This window comes from Eupeodes corollae, chromosome 2, assembly GCF_945859685.1.
Source record: "Eupeodes corollae chromosome 2, idEupCoro1.1, whole genome shotgun sequence".
Taxonomy (NCBI): Eukaryota; Metazoa; Arthropoda; class Insecta; order Diptera; family Syrphidae; genus Eupeodes; species Eupeodes corollae.
Genome location: NC_079148.1, coordinates 108,200,104 through 108,218,767, shown reverse-complemented (window position 1 = coordinate 108,218,767; position 18,664 = coordinate 108,200,104). Strand labels below are relative to the sequence as shown.

Below are 18,664 nucleotides of genomic sequence, written 5' to 3'. Positions count from 1 at the left end.
TCAGCGTGATGTCAATGGGGCTTTTGTTAGTATTGAGACAGAGGCGGCAAAAATGGGTTTAACGGTTAATGAGGGCAAAACAAAGTACATGCTGTCGTCTTGATCTTGGTCAAAACGTCACAATCGACAGATGTAACTTTGAGGTGGTCAAGGACTTCGTCTACCTAGGCTCCGCTGTAAACGCAGAAAACAACACCAGCGCTGAGATCAAACGCAGAATAACTCTTGCTTACCGCTGTTTCTTTGGACTAAGAAAGCAATGGAGTGGTAAAGTCCTCTCTCGAGGGACCAAAGTGTTGCTATATAAGACCCTTATCATCCCCGTCCTGCTATACGGTGCAGAAGCATGGACCATGACAAAAGCGGATGAAAGCACCTTGGGTCGCTTCGAGAGAAAAGTTCTTCGTGTGATCTACGGTCCCGTATGCATCGAAGGGGAGTGGAGGAGAAGATGGAACGACGAGTTGTACAGGCTGTACAGCGACGTAGACTTAGCCAGAAGGGTAAAAGTCCAACGACTAAGATGGCTGGGTCACGTAGAGCGCATGGAAACCAATGCTCCGGTCCGGAAAGTCTTCGAATCCGCACCCACAGGACAGCGCAGTAGAGGAAGACCGCGAATCAGGTGGCACGCACAAGTGGAAGGTGACCTCACCCAACTTGGAGCGCGAAACTGGAGACATCTAGCTAGGGACCGAGCTAAATGGAGAAGGACTACAGAAGGACTGTAGCGCCACCTTAAAGTAAATAAGTAAATGAAGACCCAACTTGAAAAAAAAAACTTTTTAAGTCAGTAAGAAATTGTATTTTTCGAAAAACCTGAAACGTATAAAATAATTATAAGAAAAAAAGTACGAACTGAAAAACATACGTTTAATATAATATTATGTAGATAAATATAATTCTTTATTTTTCAGTTACTATTAATTTGTGTTTCTATAACATTCTATTTTACATATAATAATTATTTTATTTTAATTTTAATATATATAAATATGAACATAATTTTTAAACATTATCAGAAATAATGCAGGTTTTTATTCTTATAAATATCATTTTACTTTATTTTTACAAAATTTAAACTTAATACATTTTTAAGATTTCAGAATAAGGTAATTTAAATAAATAAGAATTTAATACTTGTTTAAAGTTGCAATAAATTTAAATTTATGTTTAACTTTAAATTTATTTTATTTACAGTTAAACTTTTTTTTTCTAATAGCAAAAATAGTCTCGTTCGAATAATTTTTACTGGCACATTTAATATTGAAAAATAATAAATAACTTTTATTATCTACTAAAATTTTAATTCTTAATATTTTTTATACAATTCTTGTTTAATAAAATATAATTTTATCTGAGTTATAATAAGATTCTTATTTCGGTGTGTTCGATTTAATTTGTGCAGAGCATTATCTGAATACATTTTTACAACCATTGGATTTGAACTAACTTCTAATTTGCACAAATAAAAAAAATAATTTTAATAATATGTTTCGCTATTAAGTTTATAGAATCTACTAAAAATTTACTTTTAAAGTTTAAAACGTTACTTTATAAATTTATTGAAATGTGCTTTTATTATTATTTCTCATTCTTAATTTTATTTAAATGTATATACCATGTAATTGATGGTATAAGGATTTGAAAAATATTCTGGTGGTCATCATTGTATTAGTTTAAGAGTTATGTCGTTTCTGGTTTGATTTAATTTGAGTTTAAAAAGTTTCAGTTAATTGTCAGTAAAATATTGCGTTATAAGCCAATGGGGGAAGATCCATATTTATATTCCATTAATGATTAAATTGTCTTAGAACCTTATCTAATCGAGCATGAATTAATTTGAGTTGGAAGATTGTATGTACACCTGCTTACGACTCTACAAGTGTATCAACGGGAAAAATCCAATAAGAAAAACAATATAGACCTATCAAGAGTGAGTTACTTTCCAGCAAACTTTTTCTGATCAATTCTTTGGAAAGAGATTACGTTCGAAAGTTTCCCTTGAAATTTCAGAGGATCGAGAAAATATGTTTCCATCAAAAATAAATAAATTATAAATAAGCAGGGTTTTTCCTGACAGTTAGTTCAGTTCCATCTTGACACAGAAGTATAGCAGAAGATTCCCCCCCACCAGTGGTAAGGGATCCGATGCTCAAATTAATAAATAAAATACTTGTTTAAAATTTTAATCTAGCGTTTTATTTTAAAATATTTAAAAAAAAATTCCGGAGGATTTAAAAAACAAAATTCGTACGAGTCATATCAAGGATGGAGGGGAGCTACAATATTATGTCGATACCAAGCGGCTAATTTAAGGTAGGACAAGAATAACTCTTGAAGGATTTGTCAATTCCTTGCAAGAGGAAGGGATTGAGCCCAAGACCTCTAGCATGAGAGCCCTACGCACTAACTATTACGCCATTGGTACTGCTGTTTCCATCGCTTCAAAAATTTGATGACCGATTGGAAATTAGCTATGAGGCAGGTTGAAATTTAAGTTTGATTAATAAAATTGGTCTGAACTAATCAACAGTTTGGCAAGAATAGTTTTAACAAATGTAAGTTTTAAAAAGTGTGCCTCTTATATTGCAAATTACTAGAACCTATTCTTTATTTTTTTGTTTTATTTGTGACGCAATGTTCGAATAATTTCATCCGCAGTGAGTTGTTTCGGTTCCCAGGGTGGCAATTTCTTTGCTTCAGAGTTTATATCAGCTGATTGATAATTTTTATTTGCAAAATTTATTTTATCAAGCTCGCTAAACTTATTCACATAAGTGTGATTCCTTTCTTTCTGCCTTTCTACATGCGAACTATGACCAGAACCAGAAGTATTGGGTTTCGAAAACTGACGCTCTGAATGTGGCCTTGAGTGATCGTATTTTCTTTTCAAGTCATTTGATTGGGACACATTTGGTCTATGCTGTTGGTTGTGGTGTTGATGATGGTGTTGCGGATGATCTTTGTCAATTGGTTTTCGTTCGGAATGTGCTTTCAGTACACGAGTGTGCTTCTCATATTCTTGGTATTTCTTCTTTAATTCATTTAACTCTTTTTGTTTATTATCAAGCTCTTCAAGTAAAAACTTACGACGTTTGTGAACGATATAGTTTTCATCGATTTCGGGCAATTTACCTAAATCGTTTTTGATCTTTTCCACGTCAACACTAACCCTTTTTAAATCCGCAGACAATGCGTTCAGTGTTCTCGACCCTGAATTTGACGGTTTTGACATTGGCGTACCCGGTTGTACGTTATGTGATTTTGATGTTGGCGCTGGTGTTGGTCTTGGTTTGTCTGAGTGAGTTGTATGTCCAGGTGTCCTTAAAGGAGTTACTGTCTTGGGGGGTGCAACTGAGATTGATTTTTCAGTAGTGTGCACAGGAGGCGTCATTGTTTTAGAATTCTTCGGGCTACGAGATGAGAATATAGCAGATTGTTTTAATACAGATTCTACCAATTTTTGGTTTGATGGACTGTCAATCTGAATTGTGGAATTTTTTTGAAGCATTGAAGGTTTTGTTACTGCTTCGTTACGTACGGGTGTTTTAACGTTTGAAACATTCGGGCTTGAAGTGGTAAAATTACAATATGGATTTTTTGGTGCAGATTTCTGACTCAGCGTAGAGGGTGAAACTTGATGCTGCAAAGAAACAGACATTGCAGAATTTTCAGAGCGCAAAATTTTAGATGGAGGTTCATGAACTTTTGTAGCATCACTTAACGAGGGGTATCGTTTCAGAGATGACTTAGATTCATTAACATTTGGTTTATTTTCTGGAGTTCGGTGAATTTCACTGATTTTAACACACGGAACCGTCGATGTAGTTTCGGAGATTGGAATTTGCATTATGGATTTTTTAGGATAAATAACTTTAACTGGAATTTTTTGTGCACATGGTTTTAAAATCATTTGATTCACTGACGATGTAGGCATCGCAGACGTAGAAGAAACTATTGTGACAGGTACTGGTTTATTTGAAATCTCGGTGCAGAGTATTTTAGATGGAGGTTCTTGACTTTTTGTTACAACATTGAATGCAGAATTTCGTTTCAAAGTTAACGTAGAAGGCGTAGGAAGTTTTTTAGCTAAAACTGGTTGAGTTTCATTTATGTTTTCAGACGGATCGATGGTCTTTGTTACAAAAGATTGATCTAACACTTTTTTGCAACTTGAAGGAGTTTTGTTAGTAGTGCTTAAGCCACTAGCAACCAAAGTTTCAGGTTTAACCGGTGTTTCAGGGATCGTATTAATAGAAGAAACAACCACAACTGTTGCCGATGTTACAGGTATCTCGGAACTAGAAATTTGTTGCTGAACATTGTTTGACAAAGAAAATGTCTTCAGAGATGACTTGCTGGTTTCAACTACGTTCTTTTCAGAAGTTGATTGATTTTTTTTTGCTTTTTCTGTTGGATCTGAGATTTTGGTTTCTAAACATTGATTGACAGGTTTTTGAGAAGGTGGATTCGAGGGTATAGACGGTACATCTTTAACAGATGGATCAGTTTTAGAAGTTATCTTCTTTTCTTTAGTTATTTCTGCTGGCTTTATTTCTAGTGAATTTTCGGCAGCAGAAATTGGAAACTGGTAAACCGTTTCTTGTGATACGATTTTCTGAAGATCAACATCATTTTCACTGGCTTGAGGAGAATTTTTGTTATGCTTATCAATTTTTTTCAAATTAAATGACTTTTCATCAAGGCAAGTTTTTTGTGTTTGGTCTAAATCATTGCAAGATGTAGTTGTGGTCGTCTCTAAAGTATTTGAATTTTTCGAATTTAAAGTAATTTGGTCTATAATATTTATCTTATGTGGAAGCGATTTGTTGGTTTTACCTTTTTGTTCATCCAACTGTAAAGAGGTTGAGGGAATAGAAGAAACCAATGTAAGCGATTGCGTTTTAGTTTCTATAATCTGATGTGTAGAAGAGTTTATGGTAGATTTGTCTTTAATTTTCAAGAATGAAGTATCTTCTATAACAGGTTTGAGTATTTTGTTTACAGGAGCTTCATTTTTTAGTCTATCAAACAGATCGTCGGTTTCAGGCGATAAACTGTTTGAAATGGGCTTTTTAGAGTCGACATCTATCAAATTGGATTCGGTTAATATATTTTCAATCTTGATTGAAGGGTTTGTATGTTTTTCCTCAAAAATTTCGTCCAAAATTGACGGAAGAGACTTTACGTCATCCATTGTATAACGACTATCTGCCAGGCTTATTACAGACGTGGAAGTATCTAATTTTGTAGACTCAGTATTTTCTTCAAAAACTTTCGGTTTTGTAGGTGTTTTGGAAAGTTTCCAAAAAGGTTTTTGACGAGATTTCAACTTACTTACTAGAATACTTTCCGGAGACTCTTCGATTGAAACTTTTTTCTCTGGTGTTGTTTTGTGGAATAACTTTAATACATGAGCTCTGCTAGGTTTTGTTTTTGGACTCATTAAAATTTCCTCTGGGGAACTAATACTTGTGGGAGTATTGTTGAGTTCATATTCAGATGATCTCACATCGACAGTGTGTTTTTCTCCTGCCTCCGAAGTTTTCCCATCGCCGAAACTTGCCTTCAAAGTATCAACTTCTTTTTGTATCAAGTCAGATTTTTTAACATCAATCTTTGGTTTTTCGGCACTTTCAGAATTAGCACCTGAAACGTTTTCGGGCACATTTGTGAGTGTAGATGTAGATAAATACGCGAAGATTTCATCAAGTGGATAAAGATTATTATCATTTTCATTTGGACTGGAGGTCGGAACTGGTTCGATAGCCAATTTCGTGTTAACTGTATGCAATTTATCCTCATCGTCTTGTCCCAGTTTATCTTCATCGTCTTGTCCCCGAGTTCCTGAAAACATTATTTCCGATAATGATTGCTGGGGTTCGGACTGTGTGGGCAAAGGCTGCTGACGTGATTGATCGGCGAAATTTTCAGCATCAATTACAAAAGGGATGTCCAATTCGAGAGAATTTGTAAATGATAGTTCAGAACCATCTACGTCAGAAGTTCTGCGTCGACCTACTGGATCATTTACAACGGCATCGACCCCATCTAAGAAGGAGCGTTTACGTTTGGGAGACGTGTCGCTTATTTTTTTCATCAAATAGTTAGCATCTTTTGATTGGGCTGTAGAATTTTCTGATTCCTGTTTTGTGTTTTCTTCATGTATGCCCTTATTTTGGAAAACTTTATCAATTGATATTGCCAAATTTCTTTGAAGAGCATCTTCTTTTTTCGTAGGGGTATCGACTGGGGAAGATAGCTTTGGGGCTTTAGGTAAATCAATTGGGTTATTAACATCTTTTTCGGAAAGTAATGATATGTCACAACTCGACGCACTTTTGTCTTGTTTATCTCCAACGCATTGCTCTTCATTTAATGTCACAACCATAGATGACGTGGGTGTCGTATTGTCTGATTTTATAAAATCAGCAATGTTATTGAATACTATTTTGGGTGTGGTTGAGTTCACTTCTATTTCGGCTTCTTCTATTGTACTGTTGAACACTTCTCCAAAAGATTTGTCCTGTTCGATGGCTCTATGTGGAATTTCAGTTGTTTCATCTGGTACAATTGGGCAAGTTTCCATAACGGTTGATTTGTTCGCCTCTATTGAGATTGATTTAACTTGTTTTTTAACTTCATTTAAACATTTTATGTCGATTTCAGTAGAGAATGCTTTCGCAATAGGTTCGGCTGCCTCTATGATTGGGACTCCTTCCACATTTGCAGGATCTAGTTTTGTATCAATTATGGGTTCAACTGATGCAACTTTTTTGCATTCTAGATCCAAATCTGATTTTGTGGGGTTTTCAGGAGTAGACTTAGCAAGAGGATTTTTAACAGTTTTGAAGGAAGAGTCATTATGAGGTGTTATAGATACGTTAGGATCTTCAAAAGGCGTAGGCTCTTGAATCAGAGTTTTAGGGTCATTTTGTTCATTTGAACATTTCACTTTCGAGGTTGGATTAACGAGCTTCTCGACTTGATTCAAACATGCTAATTCCATTGTGGTATCGAACACTTCATTTTTCTTTGATTCCGCTTGCCCGGTGGTTGCTACTTCTTCAATCTTTGGACTTTTTTGTTTTTCTTCAATATCTTCCTTATCAATTTTAGTTTCAGTAAATGCTGAATTTTCGGTATTTTTATGAATCGGGTCAATAAGAGCAGATTTAATAGTATCGGAAGGAGATTTACTATGTAATGTTGTGGGTGCCATGGGGTCTTCGAAAAGTGTGGGTTCCGTAATTGATATTTTAGGCTTGTCCAGTTGTTCTGTTTCGGCAATTTTAGAAATTCCCGTTTTGCTTGAATTCTTGTCCTCTTTTGAGATTAATTTAACTTGGCTGACGACTTGCATTGCAGTATTTAATTGGTGTGCGATAGGTTCGGATTGTTCGTTGGTTTCCATTCCTTCAATCTTTGCAGATGTTTGATATTCTTCATTATCTTCCCTATCAATTTCAGTCTTTTTCAGTTCTTTTGAAGGTTTAATTATATCGACAACCGTTTTGGTTGAATTTTTTGCCTCTTTTGAGATTAACTTAACTTCGGTGTCGACTTTCATTGCAATACTCAATAGTAGTGCAATAGGTTCTGATTGTTCGATGGTTTCGACTTCTTTAACATCTGAATTTTGTTTTTCATTTTTGTTTTTATTAATTTTGGTTTCAGCTTCCAGAGGCAAGTTCGTAAAGGAAGATTTAATAGTTATAGAAGGCGAGTCTTTATTTGGGGCTATAAAAGCGCTTGGTGTTTCGAAAGGTGTGGGATCTTCAATCAATGGTTTAGATTTTTTTTCTTGTTTTGAAGATTTCTTTAAATTGCTAATGCTGTAAGTTCTTATTTTGGTTGATTTGTTTTCCTCTTTTGAGGTTGATTTAACTTGTTCTTCGCCTTCCATTTTGGAATTGAAGATCTCTGCCACAGATATTGATTTTTCTATGATTGCTACTTCAGCTTTTGCATCTTGTTGTCCTTTTTCGTTTTTATCAATATTGATTTTAACTTCATGAATCGACTTAGTAGTACTTAATTCAACGGTTTTAGAGGGAGAGTCACAACGTTGTGTTGTAGGTGCAGTTGGATCTTCGAAAAGTGTAGGTTCCTTAGTCAAAGATTTAGTTTTTTTGCTTGGTTTTGAAGATTTCTTTAAATCAACAATGCTATAAGTTCTTGTGTTTATTGTAATTGATTTAACTGGTTTTTCGACTTCATTCACAATTGCCGCTTCTTCTACAGTTGCGTTTTCTTCAACATCTTCTTTTTCAATTTTTATTTCAGCAAATGGAAGGAATTGGTTTTCTTGTTTTAACTCTGGAATCGAGTTAGTAACAGAAGATTGAACACTTTCCGAAAGGGTGTTAATAAGTGGTGCCACAGGTTCAATTGAATCTTCGAAAGGTTTTGGTTCTTTAATCAATATTTTAGGCTTCTTTTGTTGTTTTGAAGACTTCTCGTTGGCCGTTTTGTTTGATTTCTTCGCCTCTTTTGAAGTTGATGTATAGTGCTTTTCGACTTTATTAAAACTTGACACTTCCATCGAAGTATTATTTTTGTCTGCAATAGTTTCGACTTTTTCAATGGTTTCAACTTTTTCAACATTTGACTTCTTTGTATCTTTCCCATTTTTATCAATGTGTGTCCCAGTAAATGTGAAGATTGTTCCGTTTTCTTGTTCTAAGACTAATGCAGTAGTTGTTTTAGGAGTGGAGGTTATAAGATCACACTTAACAGTTTCAGAGAACGATACAGGTGATGCCATGAAATCTTTAGAGAGTTTAGGTTCTTTAATTATTATTTTATTCTTCTTTTGTAATTTTGATGGTTTAATTAAATCGGAAATGGTATTAGTTCTCTTTCTGCTTATTGATTTGTTTGCTTTGGCCTTATCTTCTTTGGCATTATCTTCCATTGATAGCCGCCGTATACACTTATTTAAATTTTTACCTTTGAGCTGCTTATACGTTTTTAATGTTTCTATTTTAGGAGATACTTTTTTAGGTGGAATTTGATCAAGTTCAAAAGTTTCATTCTTTGATTTAGTTTTATTTTGATCTTCCAAATCATTTTCACTTACTGTTGGTTTTGTTTGAAGAAAAGTAATATCGATTTTAGGAGCTTTTAGTAAATCCGGTTCAGAGAGGACTTTTCTAGACATGGAAACATTTTCCAAAATTTGTTTGACTTCTAAATCTAACGATTTACTGGTTTTGCGCAAAGTAAGATTTTCAAGCCATGTTTCTTGGTTCATGTTATGCGGCGTATAATTACTTATATTAGGATAAGCTTCTTTGTATGTTTCATTTATTATTGTAGATTGTTCGGCGTTTCCAAGAGATTCATCAAAACTTATTCGTAGTTTACCCTTCTTTATAGGTGTTCTTAATATTTTGACACGATCTACAAATACATCGTTTTCTGTGGTATTTTGTCCGATCTTTTTTGGCTTTGGAGTTCCGCTCCTCGACTTGGTTGTGTTTGTAATTGGTGCTGGGCTATTAGTTAACAAATCTCTTGATGACCTTGTCCGCGTTCTTCGACTCTTAAAAACGTCAGGAGAACTTGCTTCAAAAACCTCAACAATTGGATTGAAAGTAATTTTTTTTACAGCTTTGTTGTTCTTTTTAAGGGGAGCTTTTTCCTTTTTCATATGTTTCGGGTTTTGTTTCTTGTTTGCTTTAGATTTTGTTGATTTCTTGGTATCTAAGTCAATCACTAACTTCCCAGCATCGTCGCTATCTGATGAAACATTTGATTGAGTTAACTTTAAGTTTTCCAATGGGTCCTTTTCACACTGACTTTGTGGACAACTCATTGATGAAATAAAAGTCTCAGATTCAGAATCATGTAACAAAATTGCTTGAGCTTGGTCTACCATTTGACTAGCACTTCTTGTTATCCTAGTTGGCTGAAATCCCTTTCGAGACCTAGTGTTTTTTTTCTGTTGAGCTTTAAATGAGGTCAATATAGCTGCAGCGTTTAAATCTTCGAAGTTAAAACACTTTTGATCTGTTGGATCGGCTTCAAGCTTTTGCACTCTTTGTGGCCTTTTCTGTTTGCGGTCATTTTTTTGATTCTCCGAAGAATATCGAATTGATTTCGATGGACTTAGACTAATTTTGCCACTCGAAGCACAAGTTTTTGAAATACCAATTTTTTTCAACCAAAGTTCAAAATTCTCATCTGGAGCATCACATGACGGAGTTGTTGATTCCTCTGGGTTGGCATTACACTTTTCAACCTTCTCAAAATAAATGGGATGTGGTTCTGTTGCCGGTTCGACTTTATCTGACAGTGGTTTCGTTTGAGGTTCTTTTGATTGAGATAGTAATAAAGCTGTGATTTCATGGACTTCAGCTGTCGGAACTCTTATTTTACTCAAGGAAATAATTTTACATTGACTAGAAGGGGAATCTTCTTCTGCTGTGTTCTTTTCATCCATTACAGGCGTACCATTCTCATCATTGTAATTGTAATAAGTCGCAATACCGCTTTCATTTGTTTTAGATGTAATAGAAGAAACTTCTTGATCTTCAGCGCTATCCCTTGAAGGATAAAAAACTATTGATTTATCTGATTCTAAGGCAACCGATGTATTTTGCTGAGAAATTTCTGAATCAGAAATAACTGAAGGCTCATCTAGGTCTGCAACTTGAACTCTTGTTGAAAGATTAGATTCTTCTTCAGTTAAAGTATTTTCAGTTCTTTTTAGTTCTGTTGCTAATTGAGACGATGAATCTGGTTCCATACTATTTCGATGCTTGGCACATGTTATTTGAGAAAAAACTTCTTGATTTCGATTTTTTACCAAATCATCTTTCAACTCAACAATATTTTTCAAAATATCTGTTTGACCATTTTTCGAATCTAAGTGTTTAGTCGGAGAAGCATCTGAAAATTTTGAACATTTAATAGAACAAGGCTGGATATAAGTTTTAATAGTTGACTTTGGCTCGGTTTGACATTCTGCGTTTTTGATAAGGCTATCATCTGAAGTAATATCAACTTCGACCTTTTTTTCCTTTATTTTATGTGTCTGTATTTCTGTTGGCGGTGTAGATTCTTTAATGGAATCAAATGAATTGTTTGTTTCAACTGTTGTTTTCTTCTTCTTTAATATCGACTCTTCTGTTGATGTTTCCCTAATTTCTTTATTCAACTGAATCACATTGGCAATAAAATTTGCTGTTTCGCTGATATGTTCCTGCAGATTATTGATGTTCGTTTTTTCTGATAATTCGGTCGGTGTTTTCAGCAGTTTTGACTCATCATTATCTACACTTTTGGAGATTGGAATTTCAATACTTGAAGCTGCCGTATTCTTTGAAGTTTCTTTTAAAATCGCTTTTTCGAAGGATTTATGCCCAATGACGTTCTCAACAATAGCTTTAAGTTTTGGTTTCTCCGTTTCTACCCTATTTATATTCTCTTCCGAGTCCGTTTGATGATGATCTTTTTGAGGGCTAATACATTCTGGAGCTTTGGATATATGATCTTTACCATTATTAGTAGCAAATGTTGAATCTTTTACCGCTGTCAATTCATCACTAGTAATTTTTAATTTCTTTGCTTTGCTTTTAGCACCTTTTTTTGTTTTTTTGTTCTTTTTTTTAGCTTTTTGTAATTTTTTGTTAATGCAAATCATCAAATCGTCTTGAATTTCAATAGGTAGTGATTCGTTTGAAACATTTGTTTTCGAAATATCCAAGTTTTTAGTTTCCTGTTCGGGTGATAATTTAAAATTTTCCGATACTGGTATTGATTCAACCATATTTTTGTTTGTTTGTGGTATTTCAGAGCTTTTAGCTTTGTTCGTCTTTGATGATATTTTTGTTAGGGATTCTTCATCATCTTCCAGCCGTGCATTTATTTCCTTAGCATTTAATTCGCGTTCATTTGTTTGGTGTTTGTCCCCTTCGTCCGTTGTGATTTCTTTTTTTACTTGGATATCAATAGATTCATAAAATTCTTGCTCTTTTGTTGATAGTATAGAATCATCATCTATTAGTGGTTCTTCAACTAGGTTTTTTTCTAAATTTTTCGAAATTAAAGTTGAATATACTTTGTTTGCTTTCGATTTTTTCTTAGACGATTTCTTCTTTCTTAAAACATTTTGTTTCGGTAATTTTTCTGTTGAAACTAACATTTTAGGTATACGAATTATGAGCTTTCTTTTTGTTTCGTCTTTATTGTGATGTTTTAAAAGGGAACTTTCATCAATGTTCTCTGAAGATGTTTCTGAAAGATCTTGCTCTTCTTCTGTTTTAATATTTTTTCTTCTAAAGTCCTCAACATCAACGTCTTTCAAAGGCAAAGATGAGCTTTCGACAATTCCTAAATTAAGTGATTCTAGATTGTCAACCTTTGATGAGCAGGATATAGTTTTGTCTACTTCGGAGATTGTCTTTGCAGAATTAGAACAGCATATTTCAGTATTCATTTTTTCGATTGTGTTTTCGTTTTCATATACACTTTTTTCTGTCCGCAATTTGGTAGACGGTTCTTGCACTGTTATATTTGATAAACTGACTTTTGGTTTAATTGCAGTGGTTTTTCGAAGAATATCAATGCTTGTTGTTGTTTCATCTTGATCTTCGCAATGAGTAAGAGTCTGATTCATATCTTTTTGTGCAATATGAGAATTATCTTTGTGGCTTTCATCTTGAGTAATTAATAGAGAATTTATTTGATCAATTTTAGAATCATTAAGACCGTAAGATATGGAAGTGGTATTGGATTTATCTTTACTTGGTTCTATAGCATCAAACATTTGAGTTTGGATTACCTGATCATTTTGAATAGGTTGCTCTTCGCAGGATTCAAGTTTACCATCAAGATCATTATCAACTACGCCAATACTTTTTTCTTCACTTATCGATTGATTTTCATAATTTTCTTCTTCAAACTTTTGATCAGCAAGATTTGAAACATTTAATTTAATTGATTGATCTTCTGGTATTGTTTTTGGAATTTCAGATGATTGTTTCTCTTTCTTTGTCGTCTTTTGAGTTTTCGTAGTTGATTTTTTGTCCAGTTTTATTTTTCCAAACATTTCTGTTGCATCTTCTTTTACATCTTTTACAAAAGATTCATTGATTTCTTCAGACAAAATACCAGCTTGCGTTTTATCATCTCCGTCCTTATCAGTATGTTCTTCTGTAGTCATGAATCCGTTTTCGTTTTCATTCTTAGTTTTCAGAATGTGGCTTTCCGTGGATGTTTTAGAATCTTTAATTGGTTCAATTAATTCGTTAACCTTTTCTAAGATAATTTCTTGTAAAACTTGTTTCTTCATTGCTTTCTTAATTTTCTTGCGGCTTTGTTTTTGAATTTTTCGGGAAGTGTGCTTTTTAATCTGATATTCCCCAGATTCTTCCATAGATTTGGGGTTTTCAAGTTTTTCTTCTTTTAATTCAATTTTAGAAAGTGAATTTGCTCGTACCAGTTCATTTTCCAAGATTGACAACCTAGCTATACGAATTATGAGCTTTCGTTTTTTCGTGTCCTCAGCAGGTAAAGCAACAATTTCATTAAAAAGCGTCTGAGATTTATTAATGCTCTCTGTAGAATCAGTTTCGCCCATAATTTCTATTTTGTCTTCTGGATTATCTTTTACAAAAGACTCATCATCTATAACTTTGTTATATAAAGTGGATTCATCTTCAGCTGTATTCAATACTTCCAAGAAACCGTGCATTACTCTTGGAGAGGAAGATACGATTTCTTCCATTTTCTTTTGCTCTGTTGTGCAGATGTCTTCTGATTGATTAACACTATTTTCAGTTGTTTCTTTGTTATTTTGGGTTACATTTTCAATAGTAGGTATCTCCTCAGTATTGAAGTCGTTGTTGTGAACTTTTTGGATGTCAACAGTTTGTTTTTTGTTTGCCTCAAACTTCCCATATGATCTTTTTTCTGAAACTTCTTCGACAAAAGCTAATTTATCTTTGTTAACATCTTCAATGTTAGAAGATTGGTTTTCTTGAGTTTGTTCTTCTAGTTTTTCACATTCCTTATCATTCTTTATAAACTCCCTTTTAATTGGGTTGGCACTTGTATTAGAAATAGGTTCCTGAATAACTAATTGATCATTTTCAATTTCATTTGATTTAGAATTTTGTTTCCCGGATGAAGTTCTTTGTTCAGTAAGGTCTTGATTTTCGTCATTCGTATCAACATCAGGAGTTTTCATTGCATTTTTTGTTTTAGGTTTATGAATGTGTTTTTTATCTTCCCCATTGGAAGAGACTAAGTCTTCAGTATATATTTCAGTTCCTATTGATTCAGCATTCTCATCGCAAGACAATTTCTGAGCAGTAGATTGGTTTTCATTGATATCATTATCGGCGTCGACGGTTTGATCATCTATTGCTTTATTCTTCTGTACATTTTCTGGCTTCGCATCCTTAGCTCTTTTTGTGACCCCTTCAACATCAAATCCAATATCAACAAGAATTAATCTTGTGTCAAGACTTGATTTTGTATTAACGCATTCAACTTCTATATTTTCTTTGGCATTTGACGTTAGGCTTTCAAGGGTTTCAGCAGTTTTGCCAATAAGATTTCCATCACAAGATGAAATTCTTTGCGATCCAAAGAATTGTTCCTCATTAACCTCTTTATCATGATTTTCAATTGTTATATTTTGATCTTCTAAAGAAAGTAAAGTTAGATCTGACGGTAAAATTGAATTTTTTTCATCTTCAACTTCTTGTCTTTGGTATAATCGATTCTTAATTGTGTCTTCTCCATTTTCTGGATTATCAGATGGACTTGCAGTAAAAGCTGGGTCAGTAAATACTTCGAAAAATTGTTCATAGTCCTTTTTCTCTTCATTTTCCAGAATCTGCAATTGAGTTACTTCATTTGTCACTCGTCGATCAATTGGTTCAATGTCTTCATTTAAAGCTTCTAATATTTGATCAGAACCAGACGTATCTTTGGTTGAAGATTCAAAACCAGAAGATTTTGGACTGTCAATGAAACTTTGAAGTTCTTTTAGCTCATCAAAAGCATGGTCATTATTTGAACGGTCTAAATAATCGACTGTGACGTAATCGTGATCTGATTTTACGATTTCATCAATTTTTAATTTTGCATCATCACTGGGTTTTTGGTTTGTGTTTGTATTTGTTTCCTTTTGATCGGGCAGTTCATTTTGAAAAAGTTTATTAACCTGGTTATCGCTTAACTTTTCTCTTGCTGCTTCTTGACTTTGTAAACATATATCTTTGACATTATTTGGTTTACAAATTTGCTCAGCAATGGTTGGTTTATTTGCTTCATCATCTTGCTGGGACTTTGAAATAGGGAAGTCTTTTTCCACACTTTGGGCTCCAGAACCATTTTCAATCGACTGACTTGTCTGCTCTTTTTTAGTTTGTTTTTCCTCATTATCGGTTTCAGAATTTTTGTCAGGTATATCAAGACTTTCATTTTGACAAATAGGTTCATAAGGCGGTGATTCTATATCATCAGTGGATGATTCATCTTCTTCAAATGAATTATCTTGATCTACAATTGGATTAGTTTTCTCAACATGGGCCTTAGATAATTCGCCAACTGGCTCTTTAGTTTGTATGTTTAAATTCTCTTCCTCAATCTTATTTTCAGGTTTTGTGATAGAAATCTTGAGAATACTTTCCGCTTTTTCGAATTCATTTGGCTGGTCGAGCACTTTTTTGTTTTCTGTATTTTTAACCTCTTTCACTTTGGCAGAATTTTTGTCAATATCTAATTGGGGATGACATGAAATATCATTTGATTTCTCTAAATCTGGTTTTTCGATAAATCTTCTTGAATTTTCCTCTTCCATTATTTTCGAACTACTACTGGAATCTTTTGATTCATTTATTGTATCAATTTTAGGTAGTACTTTTGATTGCTGAGGTATTAAGGCTTTAACTTGGTTTTCAACTTCTTTTCTAGTGTTTGTATCTTTTTCAACACCATCTACTGTTTTTCTGACTTTAAATTGAGAAAGATTTTCTTCAGTTTTCTCAGCACTCCCACTACTAATAGATTTATTTTTCACACTTGTCGATGTCAAAGAAATTTCTATTAGGGATTTATCTGGGCCACATTTGTCTTTTGAACTTTCGAAGCCATATTCTCCTTGTGAATCGCCAATAAAACCGGATATATTTTTAAGAAGATCTCTTACAGAACAAGTGCGTGTATAAACTTCTAAATCTTTCGATTTATTAATAATTGGAGCTTCTTTTATTGGCGAGTCGTGATCTGATGTCGGATGACTAGGCAAGCTCTTGTGTTCTTCAGTTTCGGATTTTTCAGGTGTGGATGCACTACTTTCTATAACATTAATTGATGTAGCAGATTCTTTATTTTTTAGATCAATGTTGTTGTCCTTTTGTGATGTTTCTTCTCTATTTGTTAAGGTGGGTGCTGAAGCGGGTATTGCAACATATCGGGAGCATGTTGGCATTTCCCCATCATTTATAGAACTTGTTGATCTTCCAGCAGTTAAACTACTTGTACCTGATACTATTCCTAAACGACTTGAACTTCCTGATCGTATTGTACTTGAGGGAGAGAAATTTGACCACCTATCGGGGGATGCTGAAGATGGTCTCGTCGGACATGGGCTACTTGAAATCGATCTTCGCGGTTGGCTGTTGCCATTTGAGTGTGTTTTTGGGATTTCATTTGTTGATGAAGTTGCTTCCTCAACCACTTTAGAAAAGGAGCGTTGTGAAAAAAGGACTCTACTATGAACCCCAAAACCGTCATAGTCATCAGAATTATCACTATCGTCACCAGTGCCTTCAAACGATGTTGTACTCGACACTATGCCGTGTCGTTTTCGAATATGTTTTTCTACAGGGACATTTGGAGGATTCAGAGAAGCACGCATTGGATCAGAATTTGTTGCAACAGGGACCTCAATATTATTCCTAGCCGTCGGAACTGGCACTGGAACCGACGGCACCGGAACCAACGGCACCGGGACCGTTGGTACTTCAGCACTAGATTGACGGGTCTCATCTGATGAGATGTCTAAAATAACTGGTGGATTATTGTTAGTTTTTTCACTATTTACACGATCTAAAAGTTCTCCGACAACTATTGCTCGTTTTTTTAACTTTTCAATGACAACAAAGACTTGTTTTTCATATGCACTCATAGGCTTATTTTCATCTTCGTCGTCCTCGTCCTCGTCTTCAGTCTCAAGGTCAACTACATTATTATTGTTTGAACTTAATACTACATCACTATTTCTATTCTGTTGGTTATTCTTAAAACTAGGACTTAGATTTTCAATCTTATAGTTACTTATACTTAAATTATTTAACTTATTATATACACTTATACTAGATGTATCACAGTTTATTGATAAATGCTGATCTACAGCCTTAGTACCTTGTTTTCCATTAATATTAATTTTGTTTTCGATTTCGGGACTGTCACGCAGTTGATTTGATGGTGATGGTGATCTCGTTAAGTCTTCTATTAGTGTTGGTTTTATTTCCTATGAATAATTAAAAAAAAATTATATTAACATTTAGAAATTAAATGTTTTGTGAGTTTTGAAGGAATGCAATTTTAAACGTTATCAAACTTATACAAATCGTAATAAAGTGATTTTTATAGATGACAAATATTTTCTAAAAAAAAATTATGAAATTTATAAGCTTTATTTTTAAGTTAAATCGTAGGATTTAGTAAATTAATTAACTATAAAGTAATAAATTTTAATTTATAGCACACAAAAATAGCTTATACTTTTAATAGACAAAATCAGTTTGATACTTTTTTTGTTTTTAATATTTAAACCATTAAATTTACGTATCAATTAAAAATTATTCATTAAAAAAAATATGTTAATTAAATAAAATGTTGATTGAAGAAGTTGTTGATTGAAGAATGTGTTGATTGAAGAATAAGTTGATTGAAGAAAATGTTGATTGAAGTAATTGTTGATGGATATAAGGCTTCAATAAATTAGTTGTTCGCGTGGTCTTCTTGAATTTGTTAGCTTTTTAACTCTTTGCATTGCAATCTTTGTTCTTCATTCAACCTTTGACTTAAAAGGCTAGAGCTTTTTTGCTTTTAACAATGTAAATCATGTTTGAAGTATAAGAATTATTTTCTTTTATATGATTAAGTCAAATGAAGATATCCAGATTCAAGTAATGAAATGTCTCACAAATAATCTTTTTAAAGAGGAATGCATGAGTTGACGAATTTTTCTATGCAAATGTTTGTCATGAAAAGTGCTTCGAACGTAATCCGTTAAGATTAGGCATACAGACTGAAGGTCCCCCAAACTTCTGGCATTATGCGCTCACAGAAATAAATTATAGTTGAAGTCACTAGGACTTGGTTCCACGTAAGAAATTATATAAGATGTTGTTGAAACCTCAATATTTCAATCAAAATTTCAAACTGCACGGCATATAGTTGGTAAATAGCTTTCATAGCTCAAACCCACTACGCGAACTGATTAAGGTCTCTTCTTGATTCTGGTTATCTTATGTATTATATTTAATGAATACATTTTTCATTAAAAGAGTTAGAGCACGAACTACATGAGATATAGTTTTCTTCTCCCCATGAATTGTCGTTTTTTAGAGTTAGCTGTTCAAGAATTTTGTCTAGTAACAACTTTTGAACGATGGTTTTCTATAGTCCTTTC

At 33.7% G+C, this 18,664-nt stretch overlaps 1 protein-coding gene across 1 annotated transcript in view; it reads right to left on the bottom strand.

Annotated features, from left to right (window-relative positions):
* Nucleotides 1-2,609: 2,609 nt before the first annotated feature.
* LOC129945173 (uncharacterized) overlaps nt 2,610-18,664 on the bottom strand; it is a 34,082-nt gene continuing 18,027 nt past the window's right edge. The window contains exon 6 of the mRNA XM_056054832.1: nt 2,610-17,497. Coding sequence (XP_055910807.1) covers nt 2,627-17,497 — 14,871 coding nt within the window. The 3' untranslated portion in view covers nt 2,610-2,626. The remainder of the gene's footprint in view (nt 17,498-18,664) is intronic.